Source organism: Chelonoidis abingdonii, chromosome 26 (genome assembly GCF_003597395.2).
Source record: "Chelonoidis abingdonii isolate Lonesome George chromosome 26, CheloAbing_2.0, whole genome shotgun sequence".
Lineage (NCBI taxonomy): Eukaryota > Metazoa > Chordata > Testudines > Testudinidae > Chelonoidis > Chelonoidis abingdonii.
In genome coordinates this window covers 6,304,437-6,331,997 of record NC_133794.1, presented here as the reverse complement: position 1 = coordinate 6,331,997, position 27,561 = coordinate 6,304,437, and the positions used below count along the sequence as shown (strand labels likewise).

At 56.1% G+C, this 27,561-nt stretch overlaps 1 protein-coding gene across 1 annotated transcript; it reads right to left on the bottom strand.

Annotated features, from left to right (window-relative positions):
- On the bottom strand, window positions 1-27,093 carry DNMT1 (DNA methyltransferase 1). The gene is made up of 33 exons (XM_032793164.2): window positions 27,051-27,093; window positions 24,735-24,842; window positions 24,066-24,333; window positions 22,768-22,840; window positions 21,739-21,826; window positions 21,107-21,147; window positions 19,503-19,554; window positions 18,985-19,068; window positions 18,795-18,904; window positions 18,303-18,421; window positions 17,539-17,631; window positions 16,839-16,990; window positions 15,954-16,141; window positions 15,068-15,257; window positions 14,423-14,520; window positions 13,349-13,496; window positions 12,237-12,352; window positions 11,505-11,706; window positions 10,757-10,890; window positions 9,794-9,967; window positions 8,370-8,591; window positions 7,428-7,620; window positions 6,819-6,909; window positions 5,903-6,031; window positions 4,857-5,139; window positions 4,019-4,160; window positions 3,498-3,664; window positions 3,124-3,301; window positions 2,598-2,793; window positions 2,022-2,185; window positions 1,597-1,713; window positions 1,133-1,223; window positions 1-393 (listed from the first exon to the last, which is right to left on the bottom strand). Exons 3-33 carry the CDS (start codon window positions 24,163-24,165, stop codon window positions 356-358), a joined length of 4,173 nt encoding a protein of 1,390 aa, XP_032649055.1. The 5' UTR covers window positions 24,166-24,333; window positions 24,735-24,842; window positions 27,051-27,093; the 3' UTR covers window positions 1-355.
- Between the last annotated feature and the right edge of the window lie 468 nt (window positions 27,094-27,561).

Here is a 27,561-nt window from a genome sequence, read left to right as displayed (position 1 = left end):
TAATTTATAGGAGAGATTTATTTGAAGAAATATTACAACATATAAAAACTACATAAAGGATTAATTTCCACTTTATACAAGTGGTTGATTATTTTCAATACAATGCATAATAAAAACATCCTCCTTAAAATCCAGAATGCACGGTGGGGGCACTGCACAGCTGAGCACTAAAATGATTAGTAGCTGATAATTTGACCATCACATACAGCTTCCAAGGTCAGCCAAGGAGACGAACACTGGTCATGAGAACAGCTGAACGGAGACAGACCTCATCATGTCATCGAACAAAACAAACAAAAATCAGTGCATGTTTGGGAGTCCAGGGGCCAGAACGAGGAGGTGGGAGATCTACACGCTAGTCCAGAGTGTCCATCTTTTCTGGTTTGCTGTTATCTGTGAAGGAACAAGAGACACCATTGGCCTAGAAGGCAGGCTGCTCGCTGGCTCCTTTGTACGAGGGCCCCCCCGCCCCCAGCTCAGCTCCACGTGTGAAGCAAGGCTGAGATTTTCAAGAGTGACTAGCGATTCTGGGGGCCAAACCTGGGACCTGTGAAAGGGGTCTGAGCAGCAAGAAGGGCTTTCCCCCTGGAAAGAAGGCATTTTAACACAAACAGCCAAAAATCACCTGAGTTTGGAGAACACGGTTCGGGAGTCCTGTCGAGACAGGTTCGTTCTACGGGGTTTAGCAGCACAGCAAGGCAGACAAACCCTGGCTCGCCAGCAGCCCCTCCTCGTTACATGCAGCCAGTTGCTCATCCCCTGACCCTCCCTACCTAGAGCTGCTCTGATGGACGCGAGGGGGGAACACGCCAGCACCAGCTGGAGAGCAAGACTTGATCCCGGGAATGAAATGGTCCCTGGAAGGGCAGATTATTCAAGTGCAATTCCAGCTTGGGACGGCGTCAAAGCCCAGCGTGCACTGCCCCAACGGGGCATGAGCTACCAAGTGCCCTGCTGAGATCAGTAGCTGCACGTTACCCAACTGACGCTGCCATCGATAACCGAGATGCGCCCGGCAGAGCAGCTCCTGCGCTGGCTGCTTTGGGCCTGCGGGAGGGGAGCGAACAGGAGCCATTTCCAGCTTCCCTCAGCGCGAGCACAGACCAGCTAGGAGTCCTGTGCCCTGAGATACCTGTGGCCTCCTCTTTCATTTTTGCCAACACACACGACTTGATCTCCAGCCCGATAGATTTCGCCAGAGGCGGAGGCACTGCGTTGCCGACCTGTGAAGAGAGGCGGGGGAGCCGTGAGCGCTGTGCAGATCCAGACCATGTTACATCGGGTAAGGGCAGCAGAGCTTTCACAGCCTCCGCTGCGATCACCCGCCCAATGACCCCATTCTGAGCCAGCCTCTCTCCTTCCAGACAGGAACCCATATTCTGGATTCCCCAATTCCCCAGGCAAAGGGCCTTTCGTTAAAGGCCGGGGTTCTGACCCTCCACTGCATTGTACCATGTGCAGTCATTCACACTGGCCCCACACCGATGTGAATGGAGGAGGGGGGATGGAGGACTGGCCCTGCTGCACCGCACCCACCGGGTGCAGGGGAACCGGCCCGCCCAGCACCTCGCCCCCTCCCCAGGGAGCAGCACCCACCTGTCTGTGTTTGTCCAGGATGTTGCCAAAGAGCCTGTAGGTGTCCGGGAAGCCCTGGGATCGCGCACACTCCCGCACGCTCACCACCCGGTGCTGCTCCGGATGAAGCACTCGGCCCTGGAAAAGGGAACCGGGACACGGAGGCAGCTGTGAATTCCCAGCCGGTCAGATGGCAGCGAGACGGGGTGCTGGGGTAGGTGCTGCACCAGACCCTGCGCACGCGCCCCCGAGAAACAGCTGCTGAGATTAGCCCCAGCAAAAGAGTGGATCTTCCCGCTGTGATTTAACCCACAGCGACTGGCTGTGCAGACATCTCCCTGCCCCCCTCTGCACCCCAACATTCACGCCCCCTCCCAAAACGCAGCGGCAGCCATGGCTGAGCCCCAGCTCACCCACAGGGCTGCGCCAGGGCCGCGCTGACGTACCTGTTTGCCCATAGGCTCCGGGTTGGTGACGGTGGTGCTGAAGAAGCCGTCCCACTCTAGCCTGCCATATAGCCCGGCCCAGTGATTGTGCCGATTGCCGGTGTGGGGCAGGCACCAGGGGATGAGGGTGTTGAACTGTCGGTCTGCCGGGTCGCACGGTTTACCTGCGGGAGGGAACAGAGCACAGGGATTTCCTCTGAGCTATGGGCCAAGGAGCGGACTACAGGGGAGCGTGGCAAGGAAGCTGGGCAGACAGCCTGGTTCCTGTACGTCCCATCCCAGGACCCAGCACAATTGGCCCTAGGAATTAAGCGCCACGGAATTGACACATTTTCTATCCCCAGTGTTTAACCTGTGGAACTCATTGCCACAAGATGGCTAATGAGAACAAGGACAAGCCACGGGTCAGAGACGAGAGGATGCAGTCTATGCTCATTAAAATGAGAAGGGCTCTCAGATGTCAAGAGAGGAACTAATTAGCAGTCCCCCTGTCCCGCCTCCCCTCAGCACCACCCACAGGTGGGACCCTGCAGCCACTCCCTGCCCCCCAGCTCTGTGCAGGCACCCGCCCTGTACCTTCCGCGCAGGAGCACACTCCCCGCAACGCTCCGGTGCTGCTGCGTCCATTCTTCTTCTCGTGGTGCGTGTACCGCAGCTTCCGGGTGGTGGTGCCGTCTGACAGCCGCACCTCTATGTTGGGCAGGTCGCGCCAGTCTGAGCCCGGGGCCAGGGGAACGTGCCTCATCCGAGCAGCTACCAGCGCGCTCATGTCCTGCAAGGCCAAGCCCGAGATCCAGCATTACCCCTGCCCCATACCGCCCCCCGGCCGGGCCTGAGCACGCAAGGCGCTGCCGCTGCTGGGGACTCAGAGGCAGGTAGAGGCAGGCTGGCCTGGGTTCCATGCTCATCTCTGGGCTCAGGGCCCCCAGCTGTAAGAAGGGGAAATAATCCCACCCTTGGCTATGGGGCAGGGCCAGTCCCTTGCTCTGTCTGCGCAGGGCCAGGTCCAACAGGGGCTTGATCCCAGTCGGGGCGTCTGGGTGCCCCTGCAGCAGCGCCCCCCCCAGGCTCAGGTGCTGCTTTCCGCAGCGAACGCCCTCACCTTGCAGATGTGATCCCTGAGGATGGGCTGATACTGCGAGCCCCTGATCTGCCGCTGGAACCAGGACTGCGGCTCCCCGTTGTAAGAGATCTCGAGTGCCGAGGCGCCGTTCCTGATCTCCGGCAGGTCAGACATGGTGTCCCGGACCGTGATGGTTCGGAAGGGCCCCGAGTACGTTCTAGGAGGAATAAAGGAAATGGTCACCCAGCTGGTCACAGCTCGCCCCCGCCCGTCACTGACCAGCCCCTTCAGACAAGGGAAGAGCCGGCACAGCTCAGAGCAGCTTGTTCCTCTCCCAGGCGTCCAGAGCCGTCACTCCAGGGGCCCCATCCACACCCCAGGCCTGTGCACAGCCCTGCCGAAGACGCGCTCACCTGGTGATATTGCTGACAAACTTCTTGTCGTCCACCACGACGCTCAGCTGGCAGGCCCGGGGCGCGAACACATGCAGGGGCTCAGGGAACATGGGCAGCTTCTCTCCAGGGGCCGCAGCGAGGACGATGGCCCTTCGGCGTGTCTGGGCCACTCCGTACTGACCCGCCTGGACCGAGGAAGAGCGTCCTGAGCAAACGCGAACATGGGCTTGTCCCCCCAGCACAGGACCGTGGCGTCCTGAGCCGGAGAGCGGCAGAATGGGAACGGTGGCAGGGGAGCAGGGCCAAAGGGCTCAGGGGAGGCAGCGTTCCTGCCGTGGCGTCCTGAACCGGAGAGCGGCAGAATGGGAACAGCGGCAAGGGAGCAGGGCCCAAGGGCTCAGCGGGGTGGTGTCCCTGCTGCAATTCTGGCCAGAGGGGAATGAGTTTGGCAGAGGCGGGTTTAGCCCAGCCGAGTCTCCGGCTAGGACAGCCTCCATCGGAGCAGGGCCCCCAGATCCCGGCCGATGCCTGGCTCCTACCTGCAGCACCCCAAAGGTGCACTGGTAGCCCATTCGCACGAGGCACCGCAGGGTGAGCTTCAGCACCATGGAGCGCTTGAAGGAGACAAAGTTCCTCACATTCTCCAGCAGGAAGAACCTGGGTCTGTAGTAGTCACAGTAACTGCATGGGGGGTGGACACGGGACAAGCGAGATTAGAGACAGGCTCCTGCCGGGCCAGCAGACAGACCCTGGCGCCAGTGCCACAAACTAACCCTCCGCACTGGAGGTTCTGCACAATTCTGGTGACTCTCACCCCAAAACACCGAGAGGGGCTTGGAAGCTCTGAGAGGCAGCTCAAGTCTCCTGCGGTTTGGGGGTGGAGGGGAGTCGAGTCCCAGGGGAGATGAAGCGACCTGCCTGGGTCTGCCGAATCCCAGTCCAGTGCCCCTCCCTTCCTACCCCACCGATGGCTACATGGCCGTTGGAGAGTCCTCAGCAGCCCCTTCCACCCTCACCACACCCTCGGGGACAGTTCAGTCGTTAAAGCAGAGGACTCGGGTTCCTGGGCTCTTTAACCTTGGGGCAAGACACATCCCCCACTCTGTTGTGCCTCAGTTTCCTTGTATGTCTGGCCATTACCCTAAGGTCAGAGCTCGCCAAGCACAGGTCACACGAGACCCCGAGAAGTTTCCATGGGAGGCGAGGGGCCCAGAGCCCCGGCAGCACCTGCAGACCCAGTTTGCATTTCCCTAGCAGGACATGCCCGGGCAAAGCCCACCTGCTCCGATACATGGATGCAGGGGGCTTCTCAGGTACGCCAGCAGCAGCCAGACACCCATCGGGATGGGCAGCCGGCAGCAAGGCCTGGCCCCTCACCTGAGAAAGGAGACCACCAGGGAGTTCTTGAACTTGGAGTAGGTGCGGGAGTTGAAGCGGTTCATGCCGCTGAAGCCCTGGCAGGGCGGGCCGCCGCACAGCATCTCCACGTCCCCCTTCTGCGGGAGCTTCTGGCCCAGCGAGTTGGTCTTCTCACCAGACATGACCAGCTTCAGCAGCACATTGCAGTCCTCGGTGAACACCGTGGTGCCGGGGTTATTGAGGCGGAAGGCCTGGGCAGCCGGATCCCACATCTCGATGGCCCACAGCGTCTCTGAGATCCCTGGGGACAGAGCAGGAGCCAAGGACGTTAGACCCAGCAGCAGCCCACGGCAGGCACCTCACACCCGTTCCACCCAACTCGGCTCTGTCATTTTCAGGGAGCATGTGTGGGGTGGGGGTAGGGGGCTGCTAGAGGTGGTGCGGTCTAGTGAGCAGAGCATTGGACAGGGACTCAGGGCAGCTGAGTTCTATTCCCGCCTCTGCCACTGACCTTGGGCAAGTCCCTTTCCCTCCCTTGTGCCTCAGTTTCCCCTCCAGCCCCTGGGTCTATCTAGGCTGCGAGCTCTTTGGCCAGGGACTGATTCATCCGAGCATCTGTGCAGGGCCCAGCAGGAGAGAGCAGAGGTTTTGTCCGGAGGCAGGAAATCAGCCGTGGAGCTCCAGAGCCTGCTCGCAGGCGGGCAGCCGAGACTGGTGAGTTGCGACCAGCGAGTGGGGGATGCTCCAATCTACTATAGCAAAGCGACTCTTGCTCCCCCCTCCACCCACCCCCGGTTCAAGCTCCAGTATTGTCTGCCAGCCTCTGGCAACACAGGTACGTGCCAGCGGTTCATTGCTGCTGCTATGGTAAACCTAAGGGGGTGACACATATTTGGCTTTCAAATAAGGGGCTGCCAGCCTGCGAAAGCCAAGGAACAGGGGCCCCTCTGGGACTCGCTCGTGCCAGGACCCCAGGCACCACAGTACTAGAAAGAATTCACACTGAAGAGATGCAAGGAGGAAGGGTCCCCCCCAGGGCCCTTGCTCTGCACCCCACTCCTTGCCTGCTTGGTGGAATCCCTCAGACAAGCCCCCGCAGCCGGAGAACACGTCCAGGGTGCGCAGTTTGGGCAGCTTCACCTCGGCAGCCTCCTGTCTGCTTTGCTCCGAGGCAGACGCCGACTTGCCTTTGCCTGGGCAGGGAAAGGAGACCGTTTGTGCCGGTACCCGGCCGCCTCTCCAGCCGCGGTCAGGAGCAGGCGAGAACTCCAGGTGGGTTAAGGGGCTGCTTTCCAAAGGGCAGGCTGGCACCCAAGCACCATTACCCCCCTGCCCCCACGGTCTATTTCCTTGCTAGCGTTTGAAATGCAGATCCTTCCCCCATCTCTACATCACTTAAAACCAACACAAAGCCTCCGCTGGTTGGACGGGTTTAACCCACTCGCACCAGAGCCTCCCCCTAAGTCCGCTGCAAGAGAACGTCTCCCCCTTCTCACCACCCCGCCGCCTTTCGTCCCCACCCCTAGCCAGGAAGGTACGTTGGTCCTTCCCCCCCTTCGTGTGGCTCTTTCATGCAGCAACGAGGGAGAGAAGAAACACGAAACCAGCACAACAGCTTGGGCACATGCCAGGCTGAGCTCCTTGGGGGTCTGGGCCATAGATGCTACTGTCATACACCTAACAAACAACGTACAGCTCCCAGCACAACAGGGGCCTGGGCCACGACTCTGATACAGGAAACTACTCTAAGCTTTTGAGAGCGGGTTAAGGTTTCACATTGCTGTCCCTTTACAGCGCTGCAAGAGACACACCTGCATCCTGCATGAACAGTACTTCAAACCAGCATTTCTGTGTCTGGTTATGCACAATGCAGCTTTCCCTGTTTTCCCTGCACGGTTCTGGGCAAGCTGTGCAGTAACATGGAGCAGAAGCAGCTACAAAAAAGTTGCAAGAGACAAAAACACCAGGATTTAGACTTGCCTTTGCCTTTGCCTTTCCCCTTGCCTTTACTGCCAGCTCGGCGGGCATGGTTCGGGGGGTCTTCAAAGCTCTTGGTTTTTGCATTGTAAGCCTGCAAAGAGAACAGATGTAAGGTTCACGCGTACCCTTTATGCCACCAGTCCAGCTGGTGTTTGGGGGCTTTGGGGGACGCTGTCTTCGTGAGCACTACGGTGCTTCAGTTAACGTAGGGCAGCGCCAGAATCCACCCACCCCTTTGTCTAAGCCCCCGTGTGATCCTGCAAACTGCCCCCTGTACACAGCCCAGGCCCTCAACTCCACAGCGAAGCTTCTGGTGGCTCTCAGAGAGAGGGCTCTTCCGCTTCTTCCTGGACTCCCCTGAGAACCGCTCACACCCTTGCTGGCCGGCTCAGGACAGACGGGGCCACGTCCCTTTCAACAACGCTTGGCAGAGTCAAACAGCGCTACACTCCCCTAGCAGGTGCAAAGAGTCCCCGAGACTTGTGGTGTGCCCCAGAACTCAGCTACTGATGTTTATGATGTGCAAGTCAGTTCTAGCAACCCCTCACGTATCACGTCACCTGCTCTGTTCGCTCCCGCCCTCCCAGTGCCTCTCCAAGCAGAGGTTACCTCTAGGAAGTAGAAACGGTCAGACCCGCTGGCAGAATAGTCCTGAATACATTCCGTCAGGTCCTCTCCGTACTCCACCCTACAGCGGCCCTGCACGGCCTTGAAGTCCAGCGTCACCTCCTCATCGCTCCAGTACAGCAGGTTGATGTCCGAGTGGTAACTTGCTTTCATGGACTTGTGGGTGTTCTCAGGCCTGCAGCAGACAGGTCACTTTCACCAGGGCGTGTGCTTTGGGGGTGGGGAAAGGGACTGCGCTTCCACCCCGCACACTGCCTGAGTTCCAACATCCACTGTGTTAAGTCTGTCCCCTTGGAGAAGACAGACAGGAACGTTCACCCAAATCTCTCATCCCCCGTTAGCTGGGGCTCATCTTGCTGGAGAACGTTAGATTCGTTCTGATAAACAAAGCAGCTGGTTTGTTATCCCGGCGGGACACGCAAAAAGGTGGGAGTAGCTCCTGAAGGATGACCTAGAGTGTGGGCTGAGCAGGGCTGCGAGGAAACCTAGGAACAGTGCAGAACCTGGCTAGGGCTGAATGGAGCACTGGGTTAGGGAATGTCTGCATCGCATGCTGCCACCTCAGACAGACACACAAACACTAGCTTTGCTCAAACTAGCACACTAAAAACAGCAGCATAGCTGGGTGCAGCACAGGCAGTGGCTCGGGCTAGCCACCGGAGTACGTGCCCTGGGGAGGTTTGGACTCAGGCAGCCGCCCGTTCAGCTATCCCTGGCCACAGAGCTAGCATGTCTGTCTGACCGAGCTGGGAAGCACCTTCCTGGCTGAGCGTAGACGGACCCTGTGTGGCTCCAGGGAGAGTTCTGGTCTGTCTACGCAGCATGCTGGCTTTGCTTTGGGGACAGGGCAGAGAAGGCCCCTACTCGTGCGGCTCCCCCCAAACGGACCTTCCAGAGGCTCTGCCCGAGCCCAGCCTCGCTCACCTGTAGAACTTGTAGAGCCGCAGCTTGATGTCGGCTTCGTTGGGCTTGCCGTTGCTGCGTATGCTGCAGAAGATCTCCTTGATGCGGCCCACGCGGTACGGCTCCGGGGCATCCTGGTTGCTGCCCTTGATGTATTCGGACGATTTGCGGTAGTGCTCTGGGTACAGCTCCTCATCCACAGCCTCCTTCTTGGGGCGCTTGGCTGGGCTGGCCAGCTTCATGCTGGGGTTGGGGGAGAGCGGAGCAGGGGTAAGAGGCTGCCCACCGATCCACCCTTCAGGGGACAATCCAACGCAGCCCCCCGAAGTGCCCCGGCCTGGCAGCGACACTGTTTTCGGAACCAGGGCCCTTCCCTGATTAAGGAGCCCCTCTGACGAAGCAGAAAGCCTGCCTGCAGCAAGGAGGTACGAGATCTTGTGGGGTCCCCTCTTCCGCGTGTGCAGCCCAGGCGTTTTCAGAGCCCCGATGCTGCCGGAATACGCGTCTCCTGAGCTGCCACAACGGCTCGGACACAGCGAGCTCTCTAGCCCCCTGTCCCGTCTCTGACCAGCTGCTTCAGAGGAGGGTGCAAGACAGAGTCACTTGGGCAGGAAGCTCTTCGGGGCAGGAACTGTTGGGTGTTTGTGCAGAACTTCGCGCAGTGGGTCCTGCTCCATGCTGGGCTCCTAGGCACGACCCAAAGACAACACCCTCCTGTAGGCAGCTGCATGATGTTTGGGTCATGGCCTAGCGATTCAGTACTGCCACTCCCAGAGGGAGGCTGCTACACACCCGTGAGAATCTTCTCCTCTGCTACTCTGCGCACCAGACACGTTATAGAACCAGGTTACCCGAGTTTCAGCCAGACCAGCTTTGTGTCCTGCTACATTTCCCCCTGCCTCTTGAGAAACTTTATTCCAACTCACCCAGCAGCTGTAGGGGGCTTACATGTCCAGAAACCAACCAAGGAAGCTCAATCTACGGAGTTTACCCAAGAAGGGTGAAGAGCTGACCTGCTCCTTGGCTACATGGGGAAGAGGTTAGGGCAGCTGAGGGCTCCTTAGCCGAGTAGGAAAAGGCAGAATGAAACCCTGCATCCAGCAGTTGAATCCAGACAGAAGTCACACTAGAAATAAGGTGCAGATTTTTTTTTTTTCTTCCAACCAGGGAGGGCCATTAACCAGGGGAACAACTTGCCTACGGACAGGGCGGATACTCCATCACATACACTCTAACTCAAGACTGTGTGTCTTTCTGTAGAGCCCAACTGAGGGGAGGAGCTCTGCGGGAGGTCACACAGGGATCTTCTAGACTTAAAAACCTAGGAATCCATTTACAACTGCTGGGTTCTCTGTTCTGGGAGATACTGAAGATGACTCCGCCATGGGGCCTGTGAATAAACCCTGCCGAGAAGAGACACCCCCTGCCGCCTGGCAAGAACCAACCTGAAGGAGAAAGCCTCCGGCAGCAGGAAGACGCCATCCCCTATCCTGTACTGCACCCCGTTCTTTGTTGCCAGGCCGTAAAACATCTTCCCGTCCACCTCCTCTTGGGGCTCCATGACTCTGAGTATTTCCTTCTGCCTCACCTCGTCCAAGCGAGCGCAGCTCATACAGAACCTGTGGGGGAAACAGAGGGCTCGGAGCTGGATGCAAAGGGCAGCTGAGATATTTATGGGTGCTGCAGCCTGCGCTCTTGGGGGCAGGGACTGCACCTCTGTTGTACGCACAGCGCCTAACACAATGGGGGCCTGATCCGTGCACGACAAACATCACACCTGCTGCTTTTCACACGTACCCCACACTGACTTAAGATGCGGGGGGGGGGGGTGTTGGGAGATTTTGGGGAGTCCTGGGGGGGATTTAATCAACACTTCTATTTGAGCCAGGATAGAAGTTGCAAAGAGTCCTGTGGCACCTTATAGACTAACAGAGGTATTGGAGCATGAGCCTTCGGGGGTGAATCCCCACCTCGCCGGATGCATGTCATGTGGGGATTCACCCATGAAGGCTCATGCTCCAGTACGTCTGTTAGACTATAAGGTGCCACAGGATTCTTTGCTGCTTTTACAGATCCAGACTAACACGGCTCCCCTCTGATACAGGATAGAAGCTGAAACTACTACTAGATAAATTCATCGTTCGGTGTGTATGAGCCGACAATACCCTCCAGCAAGCCCCAGATTACTGTTAGCACAGTGCCCCAGATGGCTGCGCTGAGAAAATGAGAACCAGCCAGCCCGCCCTGATTGGTTTGAAGCTCCTCTATGCGCAGGCTCTGCCTGCCTTGAGCTGGCCAATAACCCGAGTACAAATAAACCAGAGCTCAGGCGAGTTGCGTCTAAACCCATCTCTGGAGAGACGATGGAGCCTTTCGCTCCCGCCAGCCAGGCAGCCTCACGCACTCACTTGTACTTGTTGTCTTCCGAGGGCTGGAGCTTCGGAGGAGACTCGAACCTGGCGTACTCTTGATCATACCACATTTGGTAGAAATAGGTTCTGCCGTCGTCTTCCACCATCTTTATCTCCATGTCCAGCCCCCCCTGTGGGGAAAGACAAATCATAGGGGTCCTGCAGCTAGGGGCGAGCAGCTGGCTGGATCCCACCGCCGGACAGACTGTTGTTACGTACTCAGGATACTTATCAAAAGAGCGTCACACGTGGGGGAAGGAGGGGAACCTCTGTTCCCCTCGCAAACTTCTCTCCAGGAAGTTACCCAAACGGATCCCGTGTATCATTCCGAGAACGAGGGGTGCCAGGACCCCCGGGTTCTATTCCCAGCTCTGCCACTGACCTGCTGCGTGACAGTCGGCAAGGCGCTTCCTCTCTCTGTGCCTCTGTTTCCGCTCCCACCCTTCATCTGTTCACACTGCAAGCTCCTCAGAAGAGGGACCACCTCTCACTAGCTGTGCATACAGCCCCTCGTGCAACAGGGCCCTGACCTTGTCTGGGGCCGCTAAGCAATCGAGTCCATTTCGTTGGACAGCCGTTTTCGCCAAGCCTCTACTAGCTCAATGACCAGCTGTGTCCTTCAAGCGGTAGCCACTTGCTGATGTCCCAAGATAAGCAGACTAAGCTAGGTCCCGAGCCACGCAGCGCTCTCCCGCTAGGCTCGCTTTCCCACCAGAGGCCTGCCAAGACGACTGCAGCCACCCACCTCCAAGGCCCAGTTCTCCGAGGGAGCCTTGTAGACAACGTTCACTTTGCCATGGATGTAGGACAGCTGCATGTCCTCGCACTCGTCCACCAGGAAGAGCTCCAACGAGTCCGAGGTCTTTCCCAGGACAGTGTCGATGCCCTGGCAGAACCAGTGGGCATGGAACATTTGTCCACTGCTGTCTTCCCACAGCGCAGTGACTCTGCAAGGGAAGGGCTTGTGTTTTACCACCACCCCGAGGCTGCCAAGGGAAAGACGCTTTCCTCATCACTGGCTGGGCTACAAAAGTTTCACCCTGAGTGGTGCTGGGGCAAATGAGACCCCAGGCAGAGAGGGTTCGGGGAGAGCTCTGCACTAGGACTCCGGAGACCCAGGTTCTCTTCCCAACTCTGCCACTGCCCTGCTGGATGACCACGGGCAAGTCACCTGCCTTCCGAGAGCCTGAGTCTCCTCTCCCACCCATCTGTCATGCTATTTAGACCAAGCTCCTTGGGGCAGGTCTCTTACCGTAGGTACGGGCAGGTTCTAGGCTCGGGCCTCCAGGACCCACCATCACACAAATCAGTAACAGCAGAGCGACAGCCTCACTCAGACAGGGATCTCCCAACATCTCTGCAGGAAACGCCCCTGTGTGATCACTGCAGGACACGCCTGTAATCCCTGCACCAGCCCCTGCCCAGAACCCCTCCGGCACGCAGAGAAATGCGTGTTCACCCCCAGATTGCCACAAACCTGGCTAGGTAGAGAGGCTTGGATGGCTCGTCGGGGCTGACGGAAACGCAGTCCCCCACCTCCAGGGTCTCGGAATCAATGCAAACCTTCTGGTAATAGTCCTTCTTCCCGTCGCGCTACGGACAAAGCCTGCTTATTAGAACCGGCAGAAACCCCATTACCTGGAGTTTTCTCATTTCTCTCGTGGCTCAGAGCTAGAGACACTCCCCTGCTCTTCCAGACAGCACATGGAGCCCACGGTGAGCTCTCTCTGTCCTTCCGCAGAGCCCATGAGTTGACAGTCCCTGCTAAGGAGCCTTTGCACTCTGGCTGCAGCTGCAGCGGCTCCTGCTTTTAGCGATGGGGTCCCTGGCTCAGCCCCCGGTGTGCTGGCCATGAGGGCAGCCCGTACGAGGGAGGTAGGGGCTTTCATTAGCAGCCTTACTGAGCGTTCCCGCTGTGACCGCAGCAGAGCTCCTCACTGGTGGGGCTGGAGAAGCCGTGAACGCTCACCCATGTCTATTCCCAGAGACAGGGGTTCTGGCCCCTGCATTGCATTCCTCGACCACAGCCCAGCCGTCACGCAAGCCACCCCCCAGCCTGCAGACAACAGGCGCTCGACACTTCCCGCGAGACGCTCGGTTCTAGCAAGGCCTCGAGCCCCACAGAGATGAGGAAAGGTTCTGATTGAGGGTTAACCTCTGACAGGCCCACAAACTCCCACCCACATCTGCTCCCCATGCAGCGCGCTGGCAAAACAAACAGGCTATAGTGGACAAAGGAGGCGCAGCTGAGAAGCCCTAATTCCCCCAGCTGGCCGGTACATCTCAAACGCTCCTGCGCATGTCACAGAGACGCAATCAGACCTGCGCGGCGGATCTCGCTGCAAGTTCCCTAAGCAGCACGCAAGTGGCACCTGCACCCAGCGCAGCAGATCCACGTTCGCAAAGGAAAGCAGGGGCTGTGCGCGAGTGCTGCATTAAAGGCCTGGCAATGGGGCGGCAGCGAGAACCCTGCAGCTTCCCAGCTGGCAGGTAACGTTCCACCCGCTGGGGAGATTTGCTCACGACATCGATGCCCGTTTACCTGGGCGGGAACATGCGTTGCCAGCGAGACGTCTCCTCCGGCCCTACCTTGATTGGCTCCCCCACCCAGGAAATCCTGCTTTTATTCTGCTTCTTCTTCCTTCCCTGGAGCATTTTTTTGGGGGATGGCATTTCGGGGATGTTATCGTCCACCTCCTCGTCTTCATCTGCTTCTCTGACGGCCAGATTGGGGCACCTAGGGTGGCAGTGACAGTCAGGGCATCCGGTGACTGACGGGGCCACGCACTCCATCCCCGCCACCCGCCAGGGCAGGTCAGCTCCTTCAACAGGCTCCCGAGTGCTTTGCTCAGCCCATCCCAACGCCAGGGCTTCCACTGTCTCCCATGGGAGATGCTGCTGCAGCCCCAGATTCCACCCCCGGTCCCCGAGCCTCTAGCCATTATTCCCAGCTGCAGCCCATCCCGAACTCTAGCATGCTGCTGCCTAAGCCATTCTGCTGTGTCCTCCGTGCTCAGCCCCTTTGGAGAGGGCCAGATGGTCCCATCCCTGCCCCACTCTGCAGTGGAAGAGGAGGGAATTTCACTCGCTTCTGTTCCGGTTTTATAATCACATCACTACTTGGGTCTGGTCTGGTCTGGCTTGGTACAGAAAGGACGTGTCACTAAGATTAATGTGGGCAGCACGTCCCTCCGCCCCGTCGATAGATAGCATCGGGTTCAACGTAACGAGAGCACAGTGGAGTGGCCAACACGCCTATCCAGACTTACACCGGGAAAGCTCTCAAACTACTGAGCACTATGGAAGGGCCATAAACCCTTGTGCTTCAGGGCGTGAGCTGAGCTCTCGTGACTGGGGGTCAGGAGGGAATCTCCCCCAGGGGCAGGTTATCCCATCGCTGTCTGCTGCTGTGGCTCTTGGCTATCGGCTGACATGGCCAGTGCTGGCCCTGCTGAAGACAGAGACCAGACTAGAGGGGCCCCTCCTCTGATCCTGTCTGGTCATTCCAATCCCGGGTAGCACCAGCTCTTCAGTCTGTCCTGCCAGGAGACTGCTGACTCCCTGTACAGTAACGTCCGCTGCCCCCAGGAGTAAAGGAACCCCCTGCTCGGCCCCCAGCATCCACCCTCCCCGGTTCTGCACAGCTCCCAGGTGCTCGCTTACCTCCTCTGCAGACAGGCTTGCTTGCTCCGGCCACTACCACCAAACTTGACCATGTTCTGACAGGCTTTGCACTTTCCACACTCGGGCTGCTGACAAACCTGCAGGGAAGGGGAGAAAGGAGAAGGCTGAGTGGCTGCGAACGGTGGAGGAGCCATAGGAGCAACTCGTCCCCAAGGACGTGGCGCTCGCAAGCGGAAGCAGGAGCTTGGCTCCATCAGGGCTTGCTCCCGCCCATGGGCGGCAGCAGAGTACGGGCATGAGCAAAGCCTGTGGACAGACTCACATTGACTAGAAGAGGATTTGGAGTGGAGAGCGAGCGCCCCATGCTGCTCCTTAGCATCCACCCACTGCAGAGCAGCCCTGGCTGGCTCTGGAGGTGCCAAAGGGGCCTCCGGGAGAACCAGGCCTGGAGGGAAATGGCAGAGCCGCCCTGACACAGTACAGCTTCCTTCCCTTCCCCGCACTGTTCTCAGTGTTTCCCCTCTTCAGGCTGCAGGGAAATGGATGCATTATCCCCAGAAAGGAGAACGTCGCCCCACTGAGCCTTTCCCCTCTGGGGTACCACGTCCAGCCAGCTACACAGCCCAAGGGGCAGCACGAAGCCATTCCTCAGCACTCTCCCCTGAGCCCCCAGCTGCTGGTTACCTCACACACGCCGCAGCGCCGGCGCTTCATGGCGTTCTCCTTGTCCTCCTCTCTCTCGTTCTTCTCGATCTGCTCCGAGAAGAAGGTGTCGAAGATGAGATACACCAGCTTGGTGGTAGTAGCCTTGGTGGGCCCTTTGTCCTTGTCTATCTTGGTGGGATGCCGAATGGCCTGTCTCCTCGCTGCTCGCCTGGAACAGAGAGCAGCTCAGGCACTGCCCGCTGCACCATGGTCCTGCTCCGCTGGCATTACCCTCTCCCACCAGAGACTGGGATGGAAAATTCTGGCTACTTGCAATGCCACTGACCACTCTCCTCACACACCTCTGCCAGCTGCAGCAAGTTGGCACAGTACCTGGTACAGAATCTCATGACAACCCGTGTCTAACTGTTGGCTTGGCAGGAAAAGCCCCTTAAAAGGCACTGAAAATGTGCTCGTAAGAGAGAGTTCCCATAATACAGACTGACGAAGGAAGGATCACACGGGGAACCGAGGCCAGAGATGCAGAGACTCACGCAAGCTTCCATGGGGAGCCTGTGGCCGGGCTTGGAACGGACACCAGGTCTCCTGGATCCTGGCCCAGTGTTTTAACCATCAGACCGCCCTGGCTCCCTAAACAGCAACGCAGAGGGGATTTTCTTTGCACCCAGCTGGACTGATTAGGAAGCCGAGTTCAGGAGCCCCTTATGGCAACTCAACCCACGCTGGCATATAGATCCCTGGGGTCTGTCTAGAGCCAGGGAAGTTACCCGGAATAAGGTAGGGCGTGAATTCAACATGGCATAGCGGTGGGCAGAGGCAAGGCCCGAGACACAGTGCCTGTATAACCCCCAGCAGAGCACAGCTGTTTGCAGAACGGGCCAGGGGCAGCTCCCACCACCCCTACCTCTTCCCCAGGGTGACGCCCGCCAGTTTGATCAGGTCTCTCATGCACGGCGTGATGAGGACGGGCGGCTCGTCGCTGTCTCCGGCCTCATCGTAGCTCTCCACCTGCTCCACCACGAACTGGGCGTGCCGCAACAGAGAGTCCTCCGTGAAGCGGTTGAAGTTCAGCCCAGCGGGAGGCACCGTTGTCTGAAACGACGCAGCAGAGGGTCACGGGAGATCCCCGCCTACACATGCCTCACACCACCTGAGAGCATTGCAGCTCTATACCCAACGGCACGGACCTTTTCACAGGCAGCCAGAGTCTCGGGGTCCCTGGTTCTCGGACACAGGGGTGCAGGCCACTCAGGGCAGCCCCACAAACTCACCAAGAGTGACTGGAAAGGAAGCCTCCCATTCCCTCAGCGAGGCTGAGATTCACCCTCGTGCAGCAACGCTGCAGCCATATCAGCCCTCAGACCAGGCCTCAGCCTTGTGGGGAGCCGCGGACGAGTGACATTCACCCTCGCTGTAGGGAAGAACTGGAGGCAGAACTCCACCCTCCAGAGGGTTTAGTAAAGAGGAACAACCTACAATGTGGCTCGAGACAAACCACAAGTAAAATAAAATCCATCTCCTCGCTCTCACCCACACCCCATTCAATGGGGAGGACCAGATGGACACAGCCTCACACAGACAGTGGGAATGGCCCAAGAGTTCAGAGTCAGCTAGTCCAGCGGTTCCCATAGCAGGACATGTCCTGGAATCCTTCGCTCACCTCGCCAAGTGCCCCCTGACATTTAGCAGCATGGCCGTGACCCCTTGGCTCCTGTCTGCAATGCCCCTGGGGGCTGGGAACCCAACGGGGAGACTCTGTGGGTCAGAGGACGGCCACGCCATGTCTCACCTCAATCTTGTTCAGCAAGTCCTCATAGCTGACATCGGGATTGTTCTGGAGGAATTCCACAACAATTTTACTCATGTAGATCTTCTCCTGCATTAAGGCGAAGGTGGGAGCGTATTCCTCGCTGGGATCCATGAGAATGTAATCCGCAAAGGCTGAAGCAGAGAGAGATTGCCAGAGACGGTGATTGCAGGGGCTTTATGGAACACGTCACCGAACAGCCGAAAGGCCCAAACAAGCTAAGGAACGTGTGATGGGAAAAGTGTAAAGGCCTCTCAGAAGCAGAGTCCTGTCAGTCCCCCAAGCGTCTACACAGATTTCAATTCAAGAGTGGCTTGGCTCTGTTTAGCATCACTGTGTTCCTCGTTGGTATCATCCAAAATAATACCCACATGCACATGGCCTTTGGCAAGTTTAAAACCCCTCCCCGAGTTACACTGGGGCAGCTGCGTATGGATGAGTCCAGAGAAAAATCACCATTTCGTGGCTTGTGTAACAGGACCCCCCCAGCATCAGCAACTGATTTGCAGCAACCCGCTGTGGCGGTTATCGAGTGCCTCAGCTCCCACTCCCCACCCCCAGCAGCTTGCTGCTTCATAGCCGTGGGGCACCCGAATCTTTAACCCTCAGAGCAGCAGAGCAGAGGGATCCCGCCAGCCCCCCCAAGGGAGAAGCCCCCTGAAACGCCTGTTTGCGGACCTACCTGTAGTGAAGCCAATCAAGGCTCTTTCTCCTCCATCAAACCCAGTGATCCACCAAGCGTTTATGGGACCTAGTTTCTTGGCTCGGACGCCACCTGAACGGGGAAGAGCAAGGATGTTTCTCAGACACACACACACACACACACACACACACACACACACTCTCTCTCTCTCCACACACACACCACACACACACAACACACACAATCACCACTCTCTCTCTCTCTCTCTCACACACACACACACACACACACACACACACACACACCGCAAGGGTTCGGATTCTGTTGCCCAGGGCCCAGATTCTCTGTTGCCACACACTGTTCAGCCCTTGGCACCAGATCAGAGCGGGTGAGAAACACTACCAGCTCACAATAGGAGCGTACTGCACACACTGCACATCCCCGAAGAACCAGGCCTGCGCGCTGATTTACTGGCCCAGATCAGAGCACAGCTGCTTTTAAAACATTTGCCATTAACAGGGTGTTGAACTTTAGTTCAGAATTAGCACTGCCATGTTGCCCCCCGCCCCACCATAACCGAACTCCTGCAGAAATACCGAACAATTTACTCTGTGGCAGTAACCTAGTGCTAGCAACGTCACCTGAGAGGAGAGGTCGTTCCTCACACTGCCAAGATTCCACTGGCGGCACAAAGACTGGGTTTCCCAGGCCTTTGGACTGATCCTCAGGACACAGACTGAGGAAGTCCCAGGATACCAGGCAGGCCGGTGTCTGCCCCCAGCTCTGTGACAATAGACACTTACCATCTAGACAAGGGTTGTCGTCATATATTGGTTTCACAGCACCACTGAAGTACAGTTCTATGTTCCTCTCTATGAGCCCGGTGTCAAACGGACACAAATGACCCTTTTTGTCGTAGACGCTGTGCAAGAGAGGAGAAAGGACATTTCCCGATCACACGTTTTTCAACACCTCAAGGATGTTACACTTAATACTCAGCTTAAGCCAGCATCCAGGGCTCGCTGCAAACAGCTCTGCATTTACACATCCTGCGTCAGACACGGGGAGATGCATACTTCCCTTGGCCAGGGCAGAAAGGATTGCACGCCCGTGAACCAAGCTCCAGGCTACGTGCATGGGAAGCAGTCTCACCACCTAGAGTAGTGCTCAAGGCAGAACCAAGCCTCTCCATGTTGTGCAGAAGAGAGCAACCCCCCTGGAGTCTGATTTGCCCCAGGTGGTACAAATGCAGCATTGCTAAACTATTGTTGGTGAACCAGTGCAAGAAGCTTTACCTGAAGGAGGTCACTTTGTGCTGGGGCAAATCCTCGTAACTTTCAAAGCCATCTTCGTTGGCATCGAAAATGGACAAGCGTTCGTCTGTCAGCATCTCCGGCTCCTCCAGCTGAGAGAGAGAGGGGCACATTGGACCTTCACTCCCAGCAGCACGGCCACGTTTCTAAACCCCAGCAATGAGCCGCTTACCGCATCGTCCGGATCGCCCTGGAAGAACTTGAGGTCGGGATCGTCCAGGTACTGTCTGCAGTCGACACACTTGGGAGGCGTGGTCTGCAAGGAAACAACGCGAGACATCAGGAGCTTCCCCCATTAACAGTTCTGCCATTTACCAGCCTCAGCCCTCCGTAAGCATCACTGCATGTTCCCACGCTGATGGCCAGTCCTGAATCGACCAGGAATCTGGAGCAGTAAAACAACCACCAGTGCCTCCCTCACACATTGTCTAGGACCAGGCGTTTAGCAACTTCTCTGACCTGGACAGGCATGGCAGGAGGAAGGACTCACTGCACTGACACAACACACACGTGCCCTCGTTACATTTCGTTTGTGCTGTAAATGCTGCATTTAAAGATCACGTGGAGGTGTGAGTGACGTGCACAGGAGAGAACTTTTTCTTGACTTGCTGCCACTGCGAGTGGTTTAAAAGCTGTCAGCAGTGCTCGGACAGGGCCCAAGCGCTGACGAGAACAGGAAAAACCACTTACTTTAGCAGGCGGTGCGGTTTTAACCTGCGTAGCTTCCTCTTTTATCTCAGACCTGGGCACAAAATACATCAAGACAAGGAATGAAGGCAAGGACAAAAAAGCCTAGCAAGGCTATTCCACCACCTGCATACCCAGTGCTCTCAGCTGTTCGAGAGACCCGAATACACGCAAACGTTTCATTGCCAACGCCCCACAAAACAAATGCACCATTCTAGCTGAAGTGGTTTTGTGCTACAGGAAGGCACTGAACTCCTCACACACTATCTGCTCACAGATTCCAGCATCCAGCCCTTGGCCCAAGAAGCAGAAGAGATCAGCTGAAAATACTAAGAGCGCCCTCCCCCAAGCCCACACTCATTCTCACCAGTTTGAAAGGGGCGTCAGACATGCTACCAGACTCACTGGGGGCTTCGGATGGGGGTGAATTGCTTTCACTCTTTTTGATTAACTCTGCATTTCACCGAACTTTACTGCTGGGCTTTTCCGAGCAGGCGAAGGGAGGCACATGCCCAGCTGTGGGAGCGTCAAACTTCCAAAAGGACCTAAGTGTCTCAGGAGCCAGGGACCTTCTCGACACACTTGTGTCATACTGCTACAACAACTACCTTGGCTGGGGGTACGGGTGGGTTTTTGGGGCTTTTTTAAATAAAAACAGACCTTAGTGTGGCTGCAGTTACACCAGGAAGTTAATCCAGGACTAGGTAGGGTGTGAATTCAATCTCCATGTGGATGCTCCTATTCCAGAATAAGATCACCTTTTTCTGGTTCAGCTTAGTCCACTTTGAAAGCAGATTCAATCAGAAAAAGGCACTCTGATTCTGGAATAAAACCGTCCACACGGAGAGATGTTCTGGTTAGTTTCCAAGTGCAGGCAAGCCCTTACACCTGTGTAAGTGATTCCTGTACGAGAAAAGCTGCACCAGAATAGCACATTCACGCTGGAGGCGCGCTGTACTGCTTTAACTACACCAGCAGAGTTATATCATCATCACAATCCCTCGCTCTTCTTGAGTGCTTTTCATCCGCAGATCTCAGAGCGCTTTACCAAACAGCTCAATCTCATTATCCTCAATATGTAGATAGGGAAACTGAGGCATGGAGAAACACAACTGTTGCGTACAGACAACCCCGATGTTCCACTGACTTAACAGGACACCTGGGCATTGCTGAAAACGGGCCCCATGAGGGCCTTTTGGAAAGCCCAGACTTCACAGCAACAGCACAGCTGGAAGCACAAACAAGGAATTCACTGAGCCAGACCCAATCAATCATCTATATTTTCAGAAGCTTAATAAATTAGTCAACTACCAGAGGAACATTTTTCTTTCAGACACTAAATTGCTTCCATTTCTTTAACGTTGTCTCTGCCTCCCCAGGTTTAGGGTGATGAAGTCGGACACGGACAGGAAAACTCAGCTAGAAAATCTTTTTGATTTTTTGTTTTGTCTTTTGCCACAACAGAGCCTGTGACAAATTTCTGCGAAGAGAAACACACACGCAGACAGATCGTAGGACTGGAAGGGACCTCGAGAGGTCATCTAGTCCATGCACACTCAAGCCAGAACATTCCAACACCCGATTAAAGAAACTGTAGCTGCTCTTACCCTTCTTTGGTTTCAATTTTAATTCTTTTTTCATCCTGCTCCTTGAAGTAGAGGTGAAAGAAAGAAATGCATGTCAGAGCCCAACAGCTTTACAAACTAAGCAAATTGGGGTCGCAGCAGAAATACATGAGACAGCTCATGGTGTCCGACACCATCAGATGGTCCAGAGACATCTACACAGAACACATCACAGGACACCAGTACCAAGTCGAGTAACCGAGACCATCGACCAGGGAAATAACCCACTTCCTCCCGTCCCTGACAGACCGAGGGACGCACCCTTCCCATGTACTTATTGTCTCCACCAATACTGACTTGGACTCTTAATACATCCATGGACGGCATACCGGACCCCATCTATCAACTGATGCTTTAAAAACTCCCACACCCCAATCTGGATCTATGCTGGTTATGTGATATGTAGGTACCTCGTGAACCTTGTAACCGATACTTGCAATCCCCCATAACCCAAACGCCACCCCAGACGCACAGCACCTTCCTTCTTAACTTGTGTACATTTGATTCGAAACGTTAACTTTAATAATATTTTAAAATCTGCCGGACTGTTCTTCCTTAATAGCCTAACAAGAGGACCGTCAAATAATTTGTTTTCAAACATGTGCCAGATGTACCTTCTCTTCTAGCTCTTCTTCCTCCTTCTCTGGATTTGTTTCTTGCTTCACTTCTCCGTTCACCTCATCCGATTTGCGTTTGTTGGATCTGCTGGGTATGAAGGTAAAAACCAACAGAAAGATCAGTTCTCTGAAAGGAGCAAATTGCTTTTGAGAGAAGGCGATGGGAAGAGAGACCCAAACAGCGCAGTATGCCTGAAGTTTGTGAAAGCAGCTTTAATGGGCTGTCTGAGCACTGCCAATAGCAGCAGCTGTGGTTACAAAACTGATCGCAGAACCAGCGAAGCCGTTCTTATCCACTACACCTTGGTTCTATTAACTCTTTGCATTTCAATAGCAACCAAAATTGGGCGCCCATTGGCCCAAGCTCTACACAAACACGAGACAGTCCCAGCCCAAACACACTCACAATCTACACAGACAAGGGGGAGGAAGGGAAAAGGGAGAGTGGGGAAGTGACTTGGCCAAAGTCACAAGGCAGGCCAGTGGAACCGCCAGGACAGAAGCCAGTGCTGCAAAGTCCCAGCCCAGAGACCTACCCACTAGCCCACACCACAGCTCTGACCTTCACAGAGAGAACATCAGCTTCCTTTTCACCCTAACAAACGGAACTTAGCCAATCAAAATAATACCAGCTGATATTCCTGTCACCGAGCCATGAACCAGGACCCTAGGGTGTCAGGCACTGCACACTGCGTGTATCAGAGACGTGCCGATCGAGGACTGGGACCCCGGTGGGCTAAGATACCCAACAGATGCTCAAGCTGAGGTGTCCCTTTCTGAGCTTCAGGTCATTCCCCTGCTGGTTACAGGATGTGCAAGTCAGAGGCTGTTAGACAGTCATGGGCCTGCAAATATTAGGATCCATTGGGAATCTTTCACAAGAACCCATACCAACTCTTGAATGAGCAGCCGTGCAAAGAGAACGACGAAGAAGAGGGAGGACGCCAATGACAAAAATAAACTGTTAGGAGATTAAAAACCCCACCAGAATCAGAACCAGAACCAGGAGCTGCAGGATGTACTGACCCTTTGGAAAACAGAGCTAGAATGGTCGGCTGCCTGCCAGAGCTCCGGGTCACCCTGGAACTGGCTGGGGATTCTGTCAGAAGAAAAAGAGCAATCATTACTTTGCAGGGAGAAGAACCATTGTCAGTCATAGCTAGAGAAAAGCACACGGCCCGTGTCACTCAAGCGCATTCACACACCACCCTGAGGGCCTGATTTTCCTTTACTCCATTCCAGCCTGTGAGGAAGCAGCAGAGTTGATCTTGACCCACCTTTGCACTCCCTGCCTGCTCCACTCCTGGCGTAGATTAGAGCAGCCTCGAGGCTGTTCTAGCTCACGCTTTGCTTCCCATGGCCCCTGGGATGGACAGAATAGCCACAGAGCTGTGCACTCCAGCCATGCCCCCAACCAGCCCCCTACTCTGGGAACTGGGCAGATACCAGCTCCACACCAACCAGGGAGGACCCTGTGTGCAGGGGGGATACCAGAGGTCTGCTTCCACCCGCTCTGAAGCCAGAGCACCACAGAAGAGCCTCAGCATAGCTGAGAATCTGGCCATCGTCTGCCATCAGCCATTCCTGCGCCATGTGCCGAGCATTCCCCTGTGCCCAGGAGGAGAAACAAGGCTACGCCACATTCCTTCCGACACATCAAACCTGAGCAGAGCTCCTGCCCTCCTCCCATTCTTTAACTGGCAGGGATCATCAGCTCCGTTGTGCCAAAGAGCTCCGGCAATACACCACCAGCATTTAAATCAGAGCCGTTTGCTTCCAAAGCTCCTGCGCAACAGAGATTTCTGCTCATTTTTCATTTGCTTTAAGAGTGAACAGAGCAAGACCAGGAGGTATGAACCTAAACATCACAGGGCAACGTGCCTCTTGCCCCCTGGAGTCTGACCCTATGCATTGTATAAGGGTACAGGAAGTGGGTGAGGTTGCTATCGGATGCCAAGGAGAAATTCGTACCCACTTCTGCACTGCGAGGTGTCTACAGCCAAGCAGGCATTTACACGAGCCCGAGGAAGAGCTCCCAAGGGGCATGGCGAGCATACAAACCAGCTGGCCACCCCACTCCGGCAGTCACAAAGGGGAGTTCGCTAGTCAAGCCTCCCCACGGGAAGTGGTGAGCCAGCCGTACTCAGGTGAAGCACTGAGGAGAGTTGGGTGGGGGGCAGCCCCATCTCAGCTGAGGGTCTAGAAAGGGTTCAGTAAGACTGCCCTGAATCAGCAAGAGAACGCCACAGCGAAGCGAAGCTCGCGGGGGCAGAACCCCCAGACCCTGCCTCGCTTGCCAGGGAGGCCCAAGGCCAGCTCATTACTTTTGTTCTCGCTGTTGGATTTGCTCCTCCTGGCTTTGCGGGTTTTTGACATGGCTGCCGATGACGAGGAGGAGGATGCCACGGCTTCCTCCATCTCCATAGCGCTGTCCTCCTCCCCCTCAGGGCCGGCTCTCTCTGAGTCCTCATCGCTGCCGTAGGCGCCATTCTCGGAGCACCCGTTGGATTTCTGGCTGAGCGCTGCGGCGTCCCCATTCTCCACCGACAGCTCTTTGCTGAGCAAGGCCTTCACCCGGGCCAGGTACCCCTCCTACGGGAGCAAGGTGCAATTACAGCACAGGACCATCACAAAGCCCTCCAAGGGCTGAATCCAGCACACACTTCACCCTGGGTCCCCATAGCTACCCTGGCCACAGGCGGCCCTGCACCTGCTCGGGCGGCAGCAGGCTTCAGAGTTAAGATGAACAGGGCAGTTCATGCTTCTTGTAGCTATTGGCTGCAGATGCAGACAGACATCAGTTACACTCAGGTCGTGTTTCCAGGCTTAGCTACCTTATCTTAAAAAACGAAACCAGAGATTCTGAGCCATCATTTGACTGTACAAGCCAGGACGCCCAGGCAGAAACCCTGAGCACCTACATCTTGGTCCCCCCGTTCCCATGTATGCAGGCAGCAGGAGTGTGTTCTCTCTCACACACACACACACCCTACCTCTGACAGCTCCTCTCTGTGCAGCTTGGTCTCGAGGTCGCTCAGCTGATTCTGTGCATCTGCTTGTAGGAAGCCATGGACCAGACTCAGCTTCTCCTTCACGCACTCCTGAGGGCACAAGGAGCAGGTGTTACAGGCAACAAGCTTGCGACCAGTTCCCCCAGCCACATGGGCATCGGGTGCTCCCATGGCCTTTCCTTCTGGGCACAGGCAGCTTCTGCGCCCAACGTTCATGGGGGAGGAGAAAGAGCCTGCTTGTTACTGGGGCCTGGGCTGCCTTGCTGCCATTCGCAGGGAGACGCTCCTTCACTGCAGTAGCGGAGGGCGGCTTTGATATGTCACAGCAAGATTGCCAGAGTGGGGGCCCAGCTCCCCCACCTCCAACAGAGGCCAGACCTGCTGTGTCAGAAGACGGTGCATGAAGCCCTGGGAGAGACAGTAAGGGGGGTGGGCGGGTTCCCCAATAGTTGAAGAAGTCCAAGCCTACACCCTGAGGCCACAGCATTTATAGCCCTTCCAGAATCCGGGGTTATCCCAACAACACTTACTCTTGCTCAGGGTTTAGGGCTGCAATACCACGAATGCAGGGATTGTTACCAACGACCGTGACCTGTAGGCAGCACATTCTCTGCTGGGTCATGCCTTTGCTAAATCCAGCCAGCCCTGGGGCATGTCGACCTCAGCCGAGCCTCCTGGGAACCCTCCCCCGCCCCCCCACCCAAGCGTCTCGCCACTGTGGTGCAGTCCCAGGATTCATGGTGCAGGTTGAGTTTCCAGCCTCCTCGTCCCCAGCTCTGTAGTGAAGTCACGAAGCCCAGTGTGTGACATGACAGCAGTTTCTATGGAAACGGACTGATAGAATAAATACAGGATTATGACCTCACTGCAGGAGCATGTGTCTGAGGAGCCGGGGAGCAGATGAGCGAGAGGCTCTTACTGAAACAAGCCTGCAGCGTTCACCTCTCTGGTCCGGCGGTCAATCTGCCGTTTCCCTTCTCACAAAGTTTTCCTAGCTCCTTATTCAGTCGGATTCCAGAGCCACACACCCGCCCCCCTCTCCCCCCACAATGGGGCATTTTCAGAACAAGGGCAGGGTGAGCAGCACGTCCCAGCGGGGAGGACACTGGCCTGGGACTCAGGACACCTGGATTCTTTTCCTGGCCCTGCCACCGACCTGCTGGATGGCCTTGGGCAAGTCTCCCCATCCCAGCCCGGGTCTATTTAGACTGAGCTCTTCAGGGTGCGAGGCTCTGCAGGGATGGGACTGGAACCCAGGTTGCAGGAAGGCCAGTGCCTCCAGGTCACCACCAGGCAGCCACCGTCCGCTCGCGGACGCTGCCGCACAGACCCCGTGGAGATGAAGACTACCGGAAGTACTGCCTCGGAAGACTTCCCCTGCAGTACCTATTGGTCCAGGGGGCATTCCAGGAAGCATCTGTGCAACGAGAGGGACCCTCCCCCAGCAGCTGTAGCGACAGAGCGGTATCTTGGCTCACTGTTGGACCCCTGGCTTCTGCCACTGAACTGGGACTCCGGCCCCGATCTCTGATTTTGGTCCTTGGACTCGAATGTTGGCTTTGCCCCCAGGTTTCAGTGCTTGAGCTCTGACCCCGGCTTTTCTCATTGAATGCTGGCTTCCTTCCCACCCCTGGCATAGCATCAGTACTAGGACCCTGACCTCCAGTCCCGAACCCCAGCTACCACTCTTAGGCTCCAGCCCCAGTTCTGACCCCTGATGTAGGCCCCTGGTCTCTGGGACTGGCCCTGACCACTAGGCCTGACCAGCCAAGCCCTAGTTCCAACCCAGGGCAGGGATCCTCTCTCGCTATGTCTGTGCAGCACCAAGCACAGAGGGCCCAACCTCAGATAGGCCTTTGGGACCTTCTGGAACTGTTGCATTGTCTGTTTGTGAAGTTCCAGGAGCTGCCATGCCAGGCCAATGAATCACACTTTGAAGCCAGACTTCAGAATGGACGTGACTCTTGGGCCAAGTATGCAGGATACAGCTGAGAAATCAGCTAAATTCCACTCAAGTCACTTCTGCAAATTAACGCTGCTTGGTAGGCCTGACATAGAGACCTAGTCAAATCCAGGAGGACAGAAACACCTCATGAAATATCCACTGCATGGCTGCAGAGCAGGAGTGCTCTTGTACCAGGGAGCAGCACCAGAGTAAACACCATGTGTGCACGGTACCAAAAACCCCTTTAATGAAAGTTACAACTCAGGAAAGTCCATAAAAGCGTGGGCGTCTCTTTGGGAACGGGTCGAGCAGCAGAAATGGGTAAGGCACCAACAATGGGAAGAGAACCTTACCTTCTCACTCAGCCCATCTTCCTCCTTCTCCAAGTCTTGGAGCCTGCAAGAGAGTTGTGACTTGTTATAGTTTCTTTCCCCACTTGCGATGCAATGAAGTAACCATGGGGATGTTTCCTTTGTGACCCCAACTAGATACGGGGGAAGGGGTGGAGTGTCTATGGCCTCCCGGTGCAGGAAAGGGATGGGCAGGGTCTCTGGCAGAGTGGATGGTGGCCCTGAAAGTGCAAGCTCAATGGATACCAGCTTGGGCCCATTTTCAAAAGCCACCAAGTGACTTCAGAGCCCAAGTCCCTTTTGAAAAAGTGACTTGGGAGCCAACGTCTCTTGGAAAGCTGTCAGGGCTCGGAGCAGCTCAAGGTGTCTAAGCCACTTCTGAGACTTTTCCCCTGCAAAACAAAGAGCATCAGTAAATTCTAGGGCTGGGACTGCAATGCCCAACTTCCCGCGGCTTCTGTGAAAATCCCAGCCCAAGCAACAAACGGAAAGGTCCCTTCAGCGGCCCACAGAA